Here is a 17,247-nt window from a genome sequence, read left to right as displayed (position 1 = left end):
GCATGCTTAGCTCTCAGCCAGAATAGCCAGTTTAAAGCCACTATTGCCATTATTGTTGTTAAATCATTGTTGTAGTGTTCTTTCTCCATCCACACTATGTATTGCTAAACTTAATCTAAATATAGAGACGCATGAAACAGTGCACTAATTTTAAGATGTGACTTTATTTACAAACGATGGAATGGGAGAATGATATAAAGAAGCCCAGCAGTCCAGGTAGCAAATGTGCGCAGCCCAATATCACCTTGAAAAACAATGCTTCCGCGGGACCAATTATACATTTTCAAAACATATTTCCTACCTTTCTGGTCGGCATTATTGACTAATTTGCACTAATGTTTACTAGATAATCATCCCTGTCACCAACTCCAGCCAATAACAATTTACATCCTGACTTCATGGAATCTTATTTGCCCTTAATTTTGGATGTTATCTCCCTCAGTTGCCCAACAACACAGGATGCTGGACAGTGAAATGGGAAAATGATTCCCACAGACTGAAACCCACATGACACTTGTCTGAATCTGAGAAAATCCTTATGTCTGACTTGCACCTGTGTTATCAGTTTTTAGCTGTATAGTTCTAGTCATCAAGCTGGCCTTGGTAGCCATTTTGTTCCTGACAACTGCTAATAAAGTGGCCACATTCAGTAAAACCACTGTCATACAGAATGCAGGCTCTGTCTACTACCTCATCCTATCAAACCCTGCTGTATCTTGCTGTTGGCTGAAGTTTCACAAAATGTAGTCTAAAAGCAAACTGCATCCATTTTAGTAATTTAAAATACACGTGTTAAATGAGAAATACTTGTTATTCAATTAGAGCTGTCTTTAAGTGACAGCCTTTTGTCAGCGTTTTCTATAGTCTAAGAGTATTCACTCTTAAGTTAGCATTGTGTTAGTGTTCTCAAACCATGATTATGTGTTTTCTGTTAGCCTAATTTAGGTCCCCTACATCTCCTGCAATGGTGAATCTTCCCACCAACATCGCTGTGGTTCCTTCCAAGGGTCAGTCTCTGCTTCTCAATTCGATTCAGCCACTCAGGCTCACGTTTCCTCACTTTCCAATTCCCAAACGCTGGGCGCCAACCACCGCTGCACATGATAAAACTACAACTGCCATCAGGCACTGCGGGCTGGCTCCCACCCATTCCGTACTACCACTCCTCACTGCACGTGCCCCAGGGATACAGGCAGCATGGGTAATATAGTTCTAGACAGGTTTGAAGCCATCTCATCTGCACTTGCACAGGGTGGGAGTGGGAAACACCAGCAGAAGCCGCAACCCTTCCAGAGGACATTGGATTGAAACGGAAAATCTGAACAAGTGGGAAAAGGAAGGACTGGAAAAGGCAGAACTACTCGGATGATAAAACAAGTAAAATATAGGATGCAGCTGGATGTCAGCTTAGTAATTCAAATGATAATCAAGTTGTAAACAGAGAGGATGAATAGAGACTGGCAGCTAAAGAATGGGAATGTTTGATGGACAAATAACTAATTTTAAGTTTTTGGGTGGGTGAATTAGGGACCAGAAAGGTGAAGATTCAGAGACAGAGTGTGGGGCAGTGATATTAAAAGAGAACTTGGTCCTTACTCAAGGAGAAGTTGCTGTTGAAATCATATTGACAGAGGTCATAATTGAAACACTGGCTATGTTAAAATTGATAAAGAGGATGTATTAGAAAGCTGATGTACTTAAATTCAGTAAATCCACAGAATCAAATGGGATGTGTATCTTTGCCACTAAGGGAAATATGGAGTAAAAATCTCAGAGGTACTAGCAATAAATTTCCAATCTTCCTTAGAGACAAAGGTGCCAGATAAGGATAATCAGCAACTAGAGGTTAATGAGTTTAACTTCAATGGTGGGAAAGCTTCTAGATCCAATTATCCAGGACAAGAGTTTCTTCAGCAAATGTGGATTTAGTTAAGAAAATTTTTTTTCATTTAATTTTTCAAGGCAAAAAAAGTCAAATCAACTTTTGCCTGAATGGGGTATCAAGGAGCTTGAACAACATGCTCTCAGGCAGCATACTTCAGACTGTCATCACCCTGTGGGTTAAAAACATTTTTCCTCATGTTACCCCCCTCAACTTGAACCTATGTCCCTGGTCTCTGAGCCTTCAACTAAAGGAAGCAGTTGTGCCTTGTCCACTTTGTCCATGCCCCTCATAATCTTGCACACCTCTATCAGGTGCTCCCCTTCCCTCCCTAGCCTTCTTGGTTCCAACGAAAACAACCTAAGCTTATCTAACCTTTCTTCATAACATAAGATGTTCCGTAATAGGCAGCATACTAGTGAATCTTCTCTGCACCCTCTCCAGTGCAATCACATTCTTTTTATAATGTGGCCACCAGAACTGCACACAGTGCTCTAGCTGTGGTCTCACCAAAGTTCTATGCAACTCCAACATGACTTCCCTGCTTTTGTAATCCATGCCTCAATTGATAAAGGCAAGTGCCCCCTATGCCTTTTTCACCACCCTACTAACATGCCCTTCCGCCTTCAGAGATCGATGGACAAACACACCCAGATCCTTTTGTTCCACAGAATTTCCTTATATCATGTCTTTCATTTAATACTTGTCAGATTACTCCTTCGAAAGTGTATCACTTCACACTTCTCAGGATTAAATTCCATCTATAAATTATCTGCCTATTTGATCATCCCATCTATATCTTCTTGTAGCCCTAGACTCTCAGTCTCACTGTTAACCACCCGCCAATCTTTGTGATATCCGTAAACTTACTAATCCTGTCCCCCCACATAGTCTTTTATGTCATTTATATAAGTGATGAATAAGAAGGGACCCAGCACAGATCCTTGTGGTATGCCAATGGACACTGGCTTCCAGTCACTAAAGCAGCCTTCTGTCACAACCCTCTGTCTCCTCAAGTGAGCCAATTTTGAATCCACAATTACCCTGTATCCCATGTGCTTTTGCCTTCTCCCCACGTGGGTCTTTGTTAAAGGCTTTGAAGAAAACCATATACACTACATCAACTGCACTACCTTCAGTTATACAGCTGGTCATCTGCTCAAAACATTCAATCAAATTTGTTAGGCATGACTTCTCTCTGATGAAGTCATACTGACTATACCTTTCCCAAGTGAAGATAGATGCTCTCCTTCAGAATTCTCTCCAACAGTTTCCCTACCATTGATGTGAGACTCACTGGTCTATAATTCCCTCGTTTATTGCTACAACCCTTCTTAAATAGTGAACCACATCAGCTATGCTCCAGTCGTCTGGCACCTCCAGAGAAGAATTTAAAAATTCAGTCAGAGTCCTTGCAATCTCTTCCCTTGCCTCCCACAACAGCCTGGGACAGAACTGATATGGATCTGGAGATTTGTTCACTTTTAAATATCTGCTGGATTTAGCTCATCGATTTATGTAATATTGGATGCTGTTTGGGATCAAGGGTCATCTCAGAGTTCAGGAAACATAAGTAGTTGAGAACAGAGGGGTAACTTCATGTAATACTGTGTGTATAGCCAATGTACTGTATTATAGTCCTTTTCATGTTTTTCTTTCAAGTTAATAATTATTCTTTATGAATTGATCACAAAAAAACTGGCCTAGTGCATATTTTTCTCACAGTATACCAAATCAGATTGAAAATATATACCACTAAGAACTGGTGCTCCAAGTTCTCTTCTGGGTTTGGGGTATCCTTCCATTGAACATCAACGAGGTTCTTAACATTGTGAACAGGACTCATTGTTCCTGAGTGAATACAAATACACCATGCTGACTAATCAGGTAGTTTGGTTTAAACTTCAAAATTAATTTGTGAGTTATAAATCTATATGGATTGATAAAACAGTAGACTAACAACAAAATAATATTCAACTTACCCCAAACTTTGACCAAAATAGCAAAGAATTTGAAAATGACTCAAGATCTTTCTCAGAACATGAAATATGTTTGGAAGAGTGTATGGTGAACATTTCACCCATTATTACATTGTGGTATGATGGACTGAGGGAACTCGGGTTTGTAGAGACTCACCCCTGTTCCCTCACCATACTCAGGACAGTAGTCCTCCCAGACAGGAGAGTACAAATGTTATCCATAGTTGTTGTGAAACACCCATCACCTGGGGAGGATCTGTTTATAATTCACATCACTAACTAAAGCAGTGTCTGATTCTACTTCATTCCTATTTCTGTGAGCTGGCTCACTTTACTAAGAAGTCTCACAACACCAGGTTAAAGTCCAACAGGTTTATTTGGAATCATGAGCTTCTGGAGTGCAGCTCCTTCCTCAGGTGAGCACTTGACTCATGTGACCAAGGAACAGTGCTCCGAAAGCTCATGATTCCAAATAAACCTGTTGCACTTTAATCTGGTGTTATGAGACTTCTTACTGTGTCCACCCAATCCAACACCAGCATCCCCATATCATCATTTTACTAACATACATAAACTCAAAACTAATTTCAAACTCTCTGCTTCTGACCCTCCACTAACCACAATGCTTCTGCAGCCGTCAATCTGGTTTAATCACTCCCACATATCTACCTTCTAGACCCTTGTTCCCAAAATTAACTTTATTGTGCTTCTTCCTGGATGATCACCCAGATTCTTAAGTACAAAGGGGTGAAAATTTGAATGTAACTGGTATACAACTGGTTTAGCTGACCATCACCATAATCAGCTAAAACGCTGCACTCTCAGAATAGACAACCTTTTCTTAAATTGTTGTTGGAACAACAGATCATGTGACAAGTAATCATTTCAAAATCACATTAATACAGCTACTAAGATCAAAAGCAGGAGTGGTCTGGATATATTGTCAATGGAGCAGTAAAGTGCTATCTCACTCTCTCAAATTAAAGCCCTATCTGTACATCCCAAAAGTTCAGCGCAGAGATACAGAGTTTTCATTGAAGGGGACTTCAGGGGAAAACTTGATTTCTGGAAAAAATGGATTACAGATTATGAAATGAAATTGTCTGCAGCAAATGCAGTTACATTGCCTTCAAGTCAGCTTCTGGAATTTTGACCAGCAAATAACTCAAACTGAGAACTCTTTTCATCTTGCAGTTTTGAAAAAGTTCTAGAAGCATGGGTTTATCTTTTTAAAATTTTACTATCTTTACCTAGGTGGATTATAACTCAAAAAAATTAACCCCTTTGGTTTTAAGGGGTACAATGACTGTGTGAAAGTCTCATCATACACTTCACACCTGAATGGTTTCTCACCATTGTACATCTTTTCTCCTTCAGGAGATCAAAGGATTGGGTGAAATCTTTGTCACAAACTTGCACCTGATGGGTTTCTTCTGTGCATGAATTCTCTAATGTCCCACACAGGTCAAAGACGTCACAGAAGTTTCATCACAATCGTCATACTTTAAGGTTTATTCCCCGTGTAGCTCCTCTAATTGAGCAGGAGGTACAATGACCTTGAGATGTTGCACATCTCACACCCGAATGGTTTCTCCTCTGTGTAATCTCAGATCTCTCTGAAGTTTTTTTGCAAACCTCACATTTGAAGGGTTTTCCCCTTGTGGATTATCTGATAGAAGAGCCTCAAAATTGTGAAAGCTTTATCTCGCACCTCATACTTAACCAGTCCTATCCTGTGTGAGTGTGTGATAGTAAGCGTGTGAATGATTTGACAGTCACCTTACACAAAGATTTCACCTGATTTAAGGAGATCAGAAGAGTGAATGAAAGCTTTCTTAGAAATCTAACAGCTGAAAGCCTTCTCATCTGTGGTGCAATGGCCGACTGATTAGCAGAGCAGCATCATAGTGTCAGGTACCCAGATTGAACTCCAGCCTTGGGTGATTATCTGTGTGGCGTTTGCATGTTGTCCCGATGTCTGCATAGGTTTCCTCCGGGTTCTCTGGCTTCCTCCCACACTCAGATGTGCAGGTTAGGTTGACTGGATATGTAAGTTGTCCCTTAGTCACACAAGATATATGTGTTAGGGGAATTAGCAGGTTAAGTATGTGGGGTTACTTTAATAAGGCCTGGATAAGATGCTCTGCTGGCATATTGACAGAGGGAACTAAATGTAAAATATCTACGTTTGTGGATGACGCAAAGCTGGGTGGGAGGGTGTGCTGTGAGAAGGATACAAAGATCCTTCATTGTGTTTTGGACAAGTTAGTCGAGTGGGCAAATGAATGGCAGATGGAATATAATTTGGATAAATGTGAGGTTATCCACTTTGGTAGCAAAAATGGAAAGGCAGATCCACTTTTAAGGTCAAACCAAATAAACAAATGCAAATTAAATTAGGACAAAGTAAAAGGGTCAGCTCCCCAAAAGGGGAACAGCCCGAACAAAAGCAAAGTACAAAGGAAACTTAAGAAACATCAAATTAAAATGTGATTATTCGGGTCAATAATGCACCCCATCCCCTGCGGTGCCCAACGAGTGCGAAAGGTGTCAACTGTGTCCGTGGACACCACATGTTCCCTCTCCAGGGACACCTGGCCGCGAATGTAGCCGCGGTAGAGGGGCAGACAGTCAGGATGGACGGCCCCCTCGATCACACGCTGCCTGGACCTGTAAATGGCGCGTTTCGCCATGCCCAGGAGCAGGTTCATGAGGAGGTCACCATCCCGACCCTCCCCTCTCCACACCAGGTGTCCATAGATCAGGAGTGTGGGACTGAAGTGCAAACAAAACATCACTAAAAGTTCTTCAGAAAAACAAAAAGGAAGTGCAACCTAAGATACACAAGATAGACATGGTCCACGGACTCCACAAGGCCTCAGAAGGGGCAAGCTTCAGAGTCCGTGAACCAGTAAATCCTACGATTGTGCGAAACTGCTGCATGCATTACCCTCCACCCCAGGTCCCCAATGTAATTGGGGGAGATCCCTCTGTAAAAGGGACCTCCACTGGGCACCTCCATCGCTCGGCAGCAACAAGGCCCGCCAAGGTTTATGTGGGCGACAGGCGGACTTTTTTTTTGGGAAGGTAAGCTTGTAGGTGCAGCAGGCAGTTAAAAAAAAAGGCAAACGGTGTGATGGATAGGATAGAGGTGGAAAGACTCTTCCCGCTCAAAAAAGACAGTAGGACTAGGGGGCACAGCCTCAAGATAAAGGGGGGGCGGTTCAGAACGGAGTTGAGGAGGAACTTCTTCACTCAAAGGGTGGTGAATCTCTGGAATTCTCTGCCCGTTGAAGTGGTGGAGGCTGCCTCGCTAAATATTTTTAAGAAGCGGGTTGATGGGTTTTTGATAAGAGAGGGGATTAAGGGTTATGGGGAGAGGGCGGGAAAGTGGAACTGAGCCACGACAGATCAGCCATGATCTTATTGAATGGCGGGGCAGGCTCGAAGGGCCAGATGGCCTACTCCTGCTCCTATTTCTTATGTTCTTATGTTCTTATGTAGACATTCATAAAGAGGGGATTCGCGTGCAGGAGCAAGGATGTCTCAAAACCATCACACAAGGCTTAGTGGGGCCACACATGGAATATTCTTGCTTTAGAGGGAATGCAGAGAAGGTTTACAAGACTAGAATGGCAGGACTGACATATGAGGAGAGATTGAGTCAGTCAGGATTGTATTCACTGGAGTTCAGAAGAATGAGGGAGGGGGAATCTCATAGAAACTTATAAAATTCTAACAGGACTAGACAAGGAAGATGCAAGAAGGATGTTCCCGACGGTGAGGGTGTTTAGGATCAGGGGTCACAGTCTGAGGATACAGGGTGAGACCATTTAGGACAGCAATGAGGAGAAATTTCTTCACCCACAGAGTGTTCCACCCGTGGAATTCACTACTATGGAAAGTAGAGGCCAAAACATTGAATGTTTTCAACATGCAGTTAGATGTAGCATTTAGGGTAAAGGCAGAATCAGGCTATTGAGTTAGATGATCACAATCATAATGAATGGCAGAGTGGGCTCGAAAGGCCAAATGGCCTCATCTGCACCTATTTTCTATGTTCCTATTACTCAATGGGCTGAATGGCCTCTTTCTGCACTGTAGTGATTCTGTGAAAAACCAAGCCCAGTGTGTTTGGCATCTGCAATCTATCAGCTCTTGGAACCAGATCTGCAGCTTCAGAGCAGGATAATGAAATCCGCTGGTGTTCCCTGAGTTTTGTTGACTGTGAAAACGATTTGCCACACATCATGCATGTGTATGGCTTCTCCCCAGTGTGAATGCGTCGGTGTACGAGAAGAGTTGATGATTCTGAGAATGATTTGTTACACACTTCACAGGTATATGGTTTCTCTCCAGTGTGAATATGTTGGTGCTCGAGGAGTGTCGTTGGCCGTGAGAATGATTTGTTGCAAATCCCGCACGTGAATGGTTTCTCCCCTGTGTGAGTGCGTTGGTGATCGAGGAGGTTCGATGACCGTGAGAACGATTTGCTGCACACCTCACACGTGAATGGCTTTTCCCCTGTGTGAATGCGTCGATGCATGTGGAGGTTTGGTAACTGTGAGAACGATTTGTAACATAGTTCACATTTGAATGGTTTCTCTCCTGTGTGAAAACGTTGGTGCACACGGAGGGCTGAGGACCGTGAGAATGATTTGTTGCACACTTCACATGTGAACGGTTTCTCCCCTGTGTGAATACGTTGGTGTGTACAAAGGTTCCATGCTTTGGAGAAGGATTTGTCACATACGTCACACGTGAATGGTTTCTCCCCTGTGTGAACGCGTCGATGATACACAAGCGTTGAAGAGTTTGCGAAGGCTTGGTTGCATACCTCACACTTAAATGGCTTTTCCCCAGTGTGACTGCGCTGATGATTCACGAGCACTGATTTGTGTGTGAAAGCTCGGTCACACACCTTACACTTGAATGGTTTCTCTTCCATAGAGCTGTCCTTGTGATACAGATGGTAGCACAGATGTATGTTGTTTGTTAGAAATTCATACGAGTCTGTGGAGACCTCCTCACACTGAAACAATATTTCACCTGCAGGAATGAGTCAGAGATTCACGAAACAAATGATTGAAGCTCTCGCCACACTTGGAATCCACTCACACTTCTTCCCAGCCTCACTCTAACTGATCATCCACAACTGACCCTTCAGAAAGACTGGCTCTGATGGAAGGCTCCACACCACTGACCAGGTTCAGATCTAATGATATGTCAAAACTCCCCTCATTTAACCAAATGCCAGATGATGGTTTCACTTTCCAACCTTCTCTATGTTAAGCAATGCTGCGAAGGGGCTGGAAGTCTTCCCATGGTTTGGCAGTTGTTCGTTGGGTGATGGTTAGGATCTACCAATGGTGTCTACTCGATATTCCCTGGGTGTAGTACAGTGAAATCCTTCTGTAAAACAAGAAAAGGAAACATGATTTCCTCCAACTCCCCCTCCTGCTTTTTGAAGGGGCTGACTCCTCAGTTAGAAGCTGTTCCACAGTGAGTGCCAGTCTGCTATTCCTCCATGTGGGGCTCAGATGCAAGTCATTTCTTTTTCAATTAGACAAATGTTAGTTCATTGAAAATTTTGAAATTTCTCCCCTTGTTTTCCAAATTATTTGAAGAAAACATATCTGACCTACAAATTACTATAAATCCACCCTGATAAGTCACTGCAATATTACATGATGCAATGCATCTTGTCATAAAGCTGAATCTTTTGAACTAACCACAAAGCATGCATTAGAGATGCACAACTGCAGTCTAAATACGCATGGATTTTGTACAACACTGAACTGTCGGTAGTTATTTTAATAAATGGGCAGAAAGCACTAGAAACCAAAAAATATTGCTTCAGTGTAACCAATTGAAATGTTCTGGTTTACCCTGGGAATTAGATACACTGCACTCACTCAGACTGCACATCCCAAATTCAGCTATCAGACACATCGCTGGGCAAAAAATATCGAGTCCAAGTCCAGACTTTTAGGAAATGTCGAGACCTTCAGGTAAAATCTTTCAAGACATTAAAATACATTTTAATAAATATCTCTGCCCCTCCCAGATAATTATACCTCATCTTCTCATATTCAGTAATAACCCATCAACAAAACTCAGCCTGTAAATCAGAAGGGAAATGCTTCCAATGAACACACTCAATATCCAACACACAGCTCCAATCAAACAGCTCAGCACAAAGCACCGAGTAAACAGGTCTCTCAGCTGGATCTTCTCACACAGCATAAGGGGCATTTCCACACCTGATTCCCCACAGGATAGTCAGACTGCCTGAACATTAGTGTGGATATGATGCAATGTAATTATTATAAATTCTGCTCCTTCACTCACCATCTCCTGACTTGGTTTTCAGTCCCTACAGGAAGTGAAGCAGCTGTGAAAGAGGAAGAGGAGAGAATGGGCAGAGTGGGTGGGCTCTCTGATTGACGTCTCTCACAGCCAATCACAATATTTCTGGAGTAACAGGAGTTTCCTGAAGTTTGGGAAACTGACCAGGGAAACGGAGGAGACTTTGAGCAGCAAATGGGTGGGGATTTAAATTTTTCATTGTCCTATCTGAATAAAACCTCACTTATTGCAGCTGCTGTCTCAGTTCCCCTGGTAAATGTTTGACAGAGATTTCTAGTGTGGACATTCTTCATCCTCAGAGACTTTCAAGCTGACATCAGTGTGGGATGTGTAGTTTCAGATGTGTTTGATAGTAAATCAGAAGAAGAAATCTATCCTTTTGCTGTAAACCCTCTTGCACTGTGTTGTCTTCTTTTCCCCCCTTTCATTCCTTCATATATCTTTCTCTCTCACATCCCCCTCTTCCTTTAATAGTTGCTGTTTTGTGCTTCCCTCCTACCTATATCCCTTCTCCCTCCTCTCGCATTCCTCTCTTTCTCTCGCCTCACATTCACTCCCTCCATTCTTTCCTTCTGACACTGTCTCTGTCTCTCCATCACCCCCTTCTACAGCTCCTTTCATTGCCTCTCTGCATCACTCTCACATTCTGCCCCTTCTCACTTTCCCTCTCTCTCAGCCTCAACCAGAACTGTGTTTCCAGCACTATCTTGTCCTCTGTCCCAAGCATTTTTTTCTTTTAAAAATGAGGGTTGTTGTAACTGGAAGAGAGTTGGAGAGGATATTGTTATAAACCACCCTCCCTCACTCCACCCCCTGTGCATCCTTGCTGGGAACAGTCTGGAGCGAACAGCTTCTTGAAGTAATGGAATATTCCACAGGGTTAATGTCTAGTCAATGCTGTCAGGAATGCGGAGTCTCAGTTCAAACTAATGGACTCTTTTCATCAGGAGAAAGGTCTTACCTCAGATAGTTGTGAATCCTTGGATTTGTCTGTCCCAGACGAAAGTGAGTGTTGAGGCATTGAGTATGTTCAGGCCAGGATGGATCATTTTGGTCTCGAAGGGAATGAAGGGGTGTGGGGAGCAAGAGGGAAAGTGGAGTTGATGCAGATGATCAGCCCTTTGATTGTATTGAATGGCAGGTCAAGTTCGATGGGCCGAATGGTCTTCTCCTGCATCTCTTTCTTACCCTCCCAATTTCAACCCTTCCAACTGACTGCTGGAATAATACAGATCCTGTGTACAGACATGGAGGGACAGAAGGGGCAGGAGGTCATGGAGGAGAAAGAAAGTGAGACATCAGCACAAATAAATGGAGTAAAATCTCAGAGGGAGTGAAAACAAGGAAAAATCTCATGGACAATTAAAGACAGGGACAATTATGGAGTTTGAAGGAGCTCCTCAATGACCCCAGCAATATTGAGAATGCCTCTTCTTACTATTCTCCTGATGCTCTTCTCTCAAATACAGAATGGGCTGGCGCTGAATTCCCACTCTGGGAGACAGAGTCATCATGCTGCTTATAACGGGGAAAAGCTTTAATGCGTTGGTGCCCCACCTCCTGCCCAGAGGCCACATGCAGCCCATCTGGGTTTGAGTGTAGTCCACGAGACATTTTGTTGACCGTTATCAGCCTAGTGAACCTTCACTGCACTCCCTCCAAGGCCAATATATCCTTTCGCAAATGCAGCAACCAAAACTGCACACAGTACTCCAGTTGCGGCCTCACCAGTGCCCTGCACAGTTGCAGCAAGATCTCCTTGCTTTTATATTCTATCCCCCTCGCTATAAAGGCCAACATTCCATTTGCCTTCTTGATCACCTGCTGCACCTGCAGACTGGGTTTTTGCGATTCGTGCACAAGGACCCCCAGGTCCCTCTGCACCGTAGCATGCTGCAGCTTTTCGCCCTTTAAATAATAATCCCTCCTACTATTATTTCTACCAAAGTGGATAACCTCACATTTGCTAACATTATACTCCATCTGCCAGGTCCTCGCCCACTCACTCAGCCTATCCAGATCTCTCTGCAGACTTTCCACGCCTTCCACGCAATTTGCTTTTCCACTCATCTTCGTGTCATCAGTAAATTTCGTCACCCAACACTCAGCCCCCCCGCTCCAGATCATCTATGTAAATGGTAAACAGTTGAGACCCCAGCACCGATCCATGCAGCACTCCACGAGTCACCAACTGCCAACCAGAATGGCACCCATTGATTCCAACTCTCTGCTTCCTATTAGACAACCAATCCTCCATCAATGCTAATGCTTTACCCCCAGCTCCGTGCACCCTAACCTTTTGCAGCAACCTTTTGTGAGGCACCTTATCAAACGCCTTCTGGAAATCTAAAAACATCACATCCATCGGTTCCCCTCTGTCTACCGCACTAGTCACATCCTCATAGAAATCCAATAAATTCGTTAAACACAACTTCCTCTTTACAAATCTGTGCTGCACCTGCGTGATCAAACCGTTCTTTTCCAGGTGCCTCGCTATTTCTTCTTTGATGACAGATTCTAGCATTCTGGGAGTTAGGTGGAGCTGAGCCACTTGGAGAGAGGCCTGGTCCACGATGTCCTGGGGCCTGGAGGCTTGAAGGCCTCACTTTTCCTGTCAGAGAGGGAAGAACAGGATGGTTGGACTAATTTTGGACTTGCTGCCTGTTGAGCAAAGGTTGGTGTTATTGCTGGGAGAGGGGAAAGATCAACTATAGGCTACTGGGCTGGGGGATGAAGAAGTTGTTTGTTAGGCTGCTCCTGGGCTGAAGAGCCAAAGGCCTCCCACTGGAATAACTTGCTGTCTCCCCCGCACCCCAACTTCTGATCTGGGGTGCTTGCCCCCTCCATCATCCCTCTTGTGTCTCCTGCACTTCCCTCTCTCCCCTCTTGCTCTATAACCACCTACCATTCAGGAGAGCACCTCTGCTCCTCCCTCCCTCCCTTAAAACACTTTCATGGGGAAACCTAAGGTAAGTGTAGAACCACCCAATGGCACCATTTTTGCTGGTGATGGGACCAGGTTTCAGTATCCCCTATGAGAGTCATCCACCATTCTTTTGGTCAGTATGCAGTACCATACATGCAAGGAGGTGGGATACATGCAGAGGAATTGCCCATCTCCAAGGTTGCTGAAACCACCTAGTGTACACTCATCAAAATTCCAATGTACTGGCAGTAGCTGCCATCTGGGCCTATTTGGGAATAAATTCAAGTACTGCCTTTGCAGTTTGTGCCTTGTTGGCATTCACCTTCTCAATTTTCACCGTGGCCTGTGGTCTTGTTGACCACTACGTGCTCATGGCTATTTTTTTTTACAAAAACCTGGGGCATCCTCCTTTTCAGTCCCACTTTACTTTGGGCTTGGATTTCACTTTTTAAAATCGGATACAACTGGTTAACAACAGCACCCAGCTGTGAGTGTGATCAGGAGAAAATACACTCTGACTGAAATGCTGTCCTGGGGCTACTATGATGTTTTGCTTGTTGTGGTTAAACTATTGTTCCCCTCAAATAGCCAGACAAAGTCAGAGTGGTTTAGGCTGATTTATTACTGCAGCTACAGGATTCTGATCAAATAATTAAAACCAGTCAGAGTTCAGAATTCAGCCAAAGTATAACAGTTATCTCTATCCACTCTCAGTTATTGGATAATATTATATCATTCATAAAGTACAGATATTAAATCCAATCACAATCACCTTATGCTTGCCCAATTATAGTATCCAATAAATGTGAAGTTTTAATCATGTTAGCTGACCTATTTCATCATTGTTATAAGTTATCATTGTGCCAGCTTGTGTCAGTGTATGTTACACTTTTTTCCCCAGTTCCGGATATCTGATTTAATGAACTCTGATTACAGGCCTTGGTGCTTATTGGTGAAGACTTTTATAAAGAGTTTTTTCCTTCAAAGCAGCTTATGTGATTTAAACTTGTGATTATTAACTCTTTCAGATCCTGTAAGAAGTCTCTCAACACCAGGTTAAGGTCCAATAGGTTTATTGGTATCACAAGCTTTCAGTGCTGCTCTTTCATCAGGTGAGTTACTTGATGAAGGAGCCGTGCATGGTACCCGTTGGACTTTAACTTGGTGTTGAGACTTCTTACTGTGCCCACCCCAGTTCAAAGTCAGCATCTCCACATCAGAGCTTGTAGATCCCATTCAGGTGTGATGTGTCTGGCTCCCCAGCTGATATGTCCGTGATAAAGTTCATTTCTCCTTAGCTGTTGTCAGTAATGGCTGTTGTTTGGGACCATCAGCTCTGACAGTCTCCAGTCTCCGATGGCCAATGTTTTGAATCTTTCAGATGATGATACCCCAGTGTCTTACACAGCATCACTGGAGTCTATTTTGGAGGAATAGAACTGAAAGCAGAGAAGTAATGTTTTAACTTGACTAGAACCCTGTTTAAACCACACTTGGAGAGCTGTATACAGGCTATTAAGTTGGATGATCAGCCACAATCATAAGGAATGGTAGAACAGGCTTGGAAGGCCAAATTGCCTCATCCTGCTCCTATTTTCTATGTTTCTATTACTCGATGGATCAGATTGAACCTCAACAGTGCAAAAGGAGGCTATGTGTTTGGCATCTGCAATCTACCAGCTGTTGGAACTAGATCTGCAGTCTCAGAGCAGAGTAAGGAAATCAGCTGGTGCTTCCTGAGTTTTGCAGACTGAGAATGATGTCACACACCAGGCATGTGAATGGCTTCTCCCCTGTGTGAATGCGTTAATGTACAAGGAGAGCCATAGAATTGGAGAAGGATTTGTGGCACATTTCACAGGTATATGGTTTCTCTCTGGTGTGAATGTGTTGGTATTCAAGGAGGGTTGTTGGCCGTGAGAATGGTTTGTTGTAAATCCCATATGTGAACGTTTCTCCCCTGTGTGAGTGCGTTAGTGATCGAAAAGTGTTGATGACTGCGAGAATGACTTACTGCATACATCACATGTGAATGGCTTCTACCCTGTATGATTGCATCAATGCATGTGAAGGCTTAGTAATCGTGAGAGTGATTTGTCACACAGCTCACACTTGAATGATTTCTCTCCTGTATGAAGGCGTTGGTACACACAGAGGGTTGAGAACCGTGAGAATGATTTGTTGCACACTTCACATATGAATGGTTTCTCCCATGTGAGTACATTGGTGCATACAAAGGTTCCATGCTGTCGATAAGGATTTGTCACACACAGTGCAAGTAAATGATTTGTCCCCTGTGTGAATGTGTTGATGCATACAAAGGTTTCACGTTTCAGAGAAGGATTTGTCACAAGTATCACATATGAATGGTTCCTCCCCAATGTGAATGCATCGATGATACACGAGTGATGAAGAATATGCGAAGGTTCGATCACACACCTTACACTTGAATGGTTTCTCTGCCATGGAGCTGTCCTTGTGATGCAGGTAGTAGAACAGATGCACCTGGTGCCCTAGAAGATCAAATCAGAGCACAGTGTGAGTACTCTTCACACTGTGAACAACCTCTCACCCGTAGGAATGATTCAGAGATTCATTAGATGAATAGCTGAAGCTCTTGCCACACTTGAAGCTACACACACTTCTTGATCACCCACAGCCAAAACTTTGGAAGGGTTGGTTCTGATGGAAAGTTCCACACCGCTGACCAGTTTCAGAATTGATAATATATGTCCCCTGACCTGACAGATTTCCACATGATAGTTTTATTGCCCAACTTTCACTGTGTTAAGCAATGCTGTGAAGGGACTGGTTGCCTTCTCACAGTTGTGCAGTTGTTCCTTGGGTGACAGTCAGGATTTATCTGTGCTGCCTACTTTCTCTGTATTTTCTGGTTAGTACAGTGCATTCCTTCTGTAAAACAGGAAATGGAAACGTGATTTCCTCCAACTTGCTCCTCTCCTTTGCGGAAGGGGTTGACTCCTCAGTGAAAGACTGTTCCAAAATGAATTCCAGTCTGCTATTCTGTGTGTGGGGGATCAGATGCAACTCCTTTCCTTTTCCTCACTTGACTGTCACACATCCTCTGTTTCCAGCAGGGGCATTGTATAGTGACTAGGGGCAATCCTCCACTCAGAACCCCATCTTCCCAGCATTGTCAGGGCAATGGAAAAGAAAATCGGGCAGAGTATTAAATAGCCTATCATTTCATTATGAGCTCAAGTTGTGATGGTAAAGACCAGTTTTATCCTAAGAAAACATGTTTAGGAGAAGTATTAATTCAATTGAGATTTTGAAATATTTCCCTTTGTTTTCTACTGGGCAAAAGTGCTAGAAGCTAGGAAAATATTGCTTCAGTGTAGCTATTTAAAGGGTTCTGGTTTATCCTGCGATACCCTGCGCTAGACGTTCCAAATTTAGATATCAGACACAGCACTGGGCAAAACTATCAAATCCAAGCTCTGGCTTTTGGGAAAGAACAGTAAGAAGTCTCACGATACCAGGTTAAAGTCCAACAGGTTTATCTGGTAGCACAAACTTTCAGAGCGCTGCTCCTTCATCAGTTGAGTGAGAGTTCTGTTCACAAACAGGGCATGTAAAAACACAAACTCAATTTACAAAATAATGGCTGGAATGCGATTCTTTACATGTAATCAAGTCTTAAAGGTACAGACAATGTGAGGGGAGTGAGGATTAAGCACAGGTTAAAGATATGTGTATTGTTTCCAGCCAGAATAATTAGTGAGATTTTGCAAGCCCAGGCAAGTCATGGGGGTTACAGATAGTGTGACATGAACCCAAGATCTCAGTTGAGGCCGTCCTCGTGTGCAGAACTTGGCTATTAGTTTCTGCTCAGCCATCCTGCATTGTTGTGTGTCGTGAAGGCCACCTTGAGAACGCTTACCCGAAGATCAGAGGCTGAATGCCTGTGACTGCTGAAGTGTTCCCCAACAGGAAGGAACACTCCTGCAAGGTGATTGTCAAGCGGTGTTCGTTCATCCATTGTTGTAGCGTCTGCATGGTTTCCCAAATGTACCATGCCTCGGGATATCCTTTCCCGCAGCATATCACGTGGACGATGTTGGCTGAGT

The 17,247-nt window shown here is 43.4% G+C and overlaps 2 protein-coding genes and 1 pseudogene across 3 annotated transcripts in view; all 3 read right to left on the bottom strand.

Moving 5' to 3' along the window:
- Positions 1–17,247, bottom strand: part of LOC145348007 (uncharacterized) — a 521,035-nt gene that overhangs the window by 209,807 nt on the left and 293,981 nt on the right. The window lies entirely within an intron of this gene.
- LOC145348052 (uncharacterized) lies at positions 7,367–10,304 on the bottom strand. The gene is made up of 2 exons (XM_080196177.1): positions 10,213–10,304; positions 7,367–9,273 (listed from the first exon to the last, which is right to left on the bottom strand). Exon 2 carries the CDS (start codon positions 8,807–8,809, stop codon positions 7,928–7,930), a length of 882 nt encoding a protein of 293 aa, XP_080052303.1. The 5' UTR covers positions 8,810–9,273; positions 10,213–10,304; the 3' UTR covers positions 7,367–7,927.
- LOC145348614 (uncharacterized) lies at positions 14,879–15,658 on the bottom strand (annotated as a pseudogene).

The sequence above is a fragment of the Carcharhinus amblyrhynchos genome, chromosome 9 (assembly GCF_965287045.1).
Source record: "Carcharhinus amblyrhynchos chromosome 9, sCarAmb.v2.hapA, whole genome shotgun sequence".
Taxonomy (NCBI): domain Eukaryota; kingdom Metazoa; phylum Chordata; class Chondrichthyes; order Carcharhiniformes; family Carcharhinidae; genus Carcharhinus; species Carcharhinus amblyrhynchos.
This window is presented reverse-complemented; position numbering and strand designations above follow the sequence as displayed.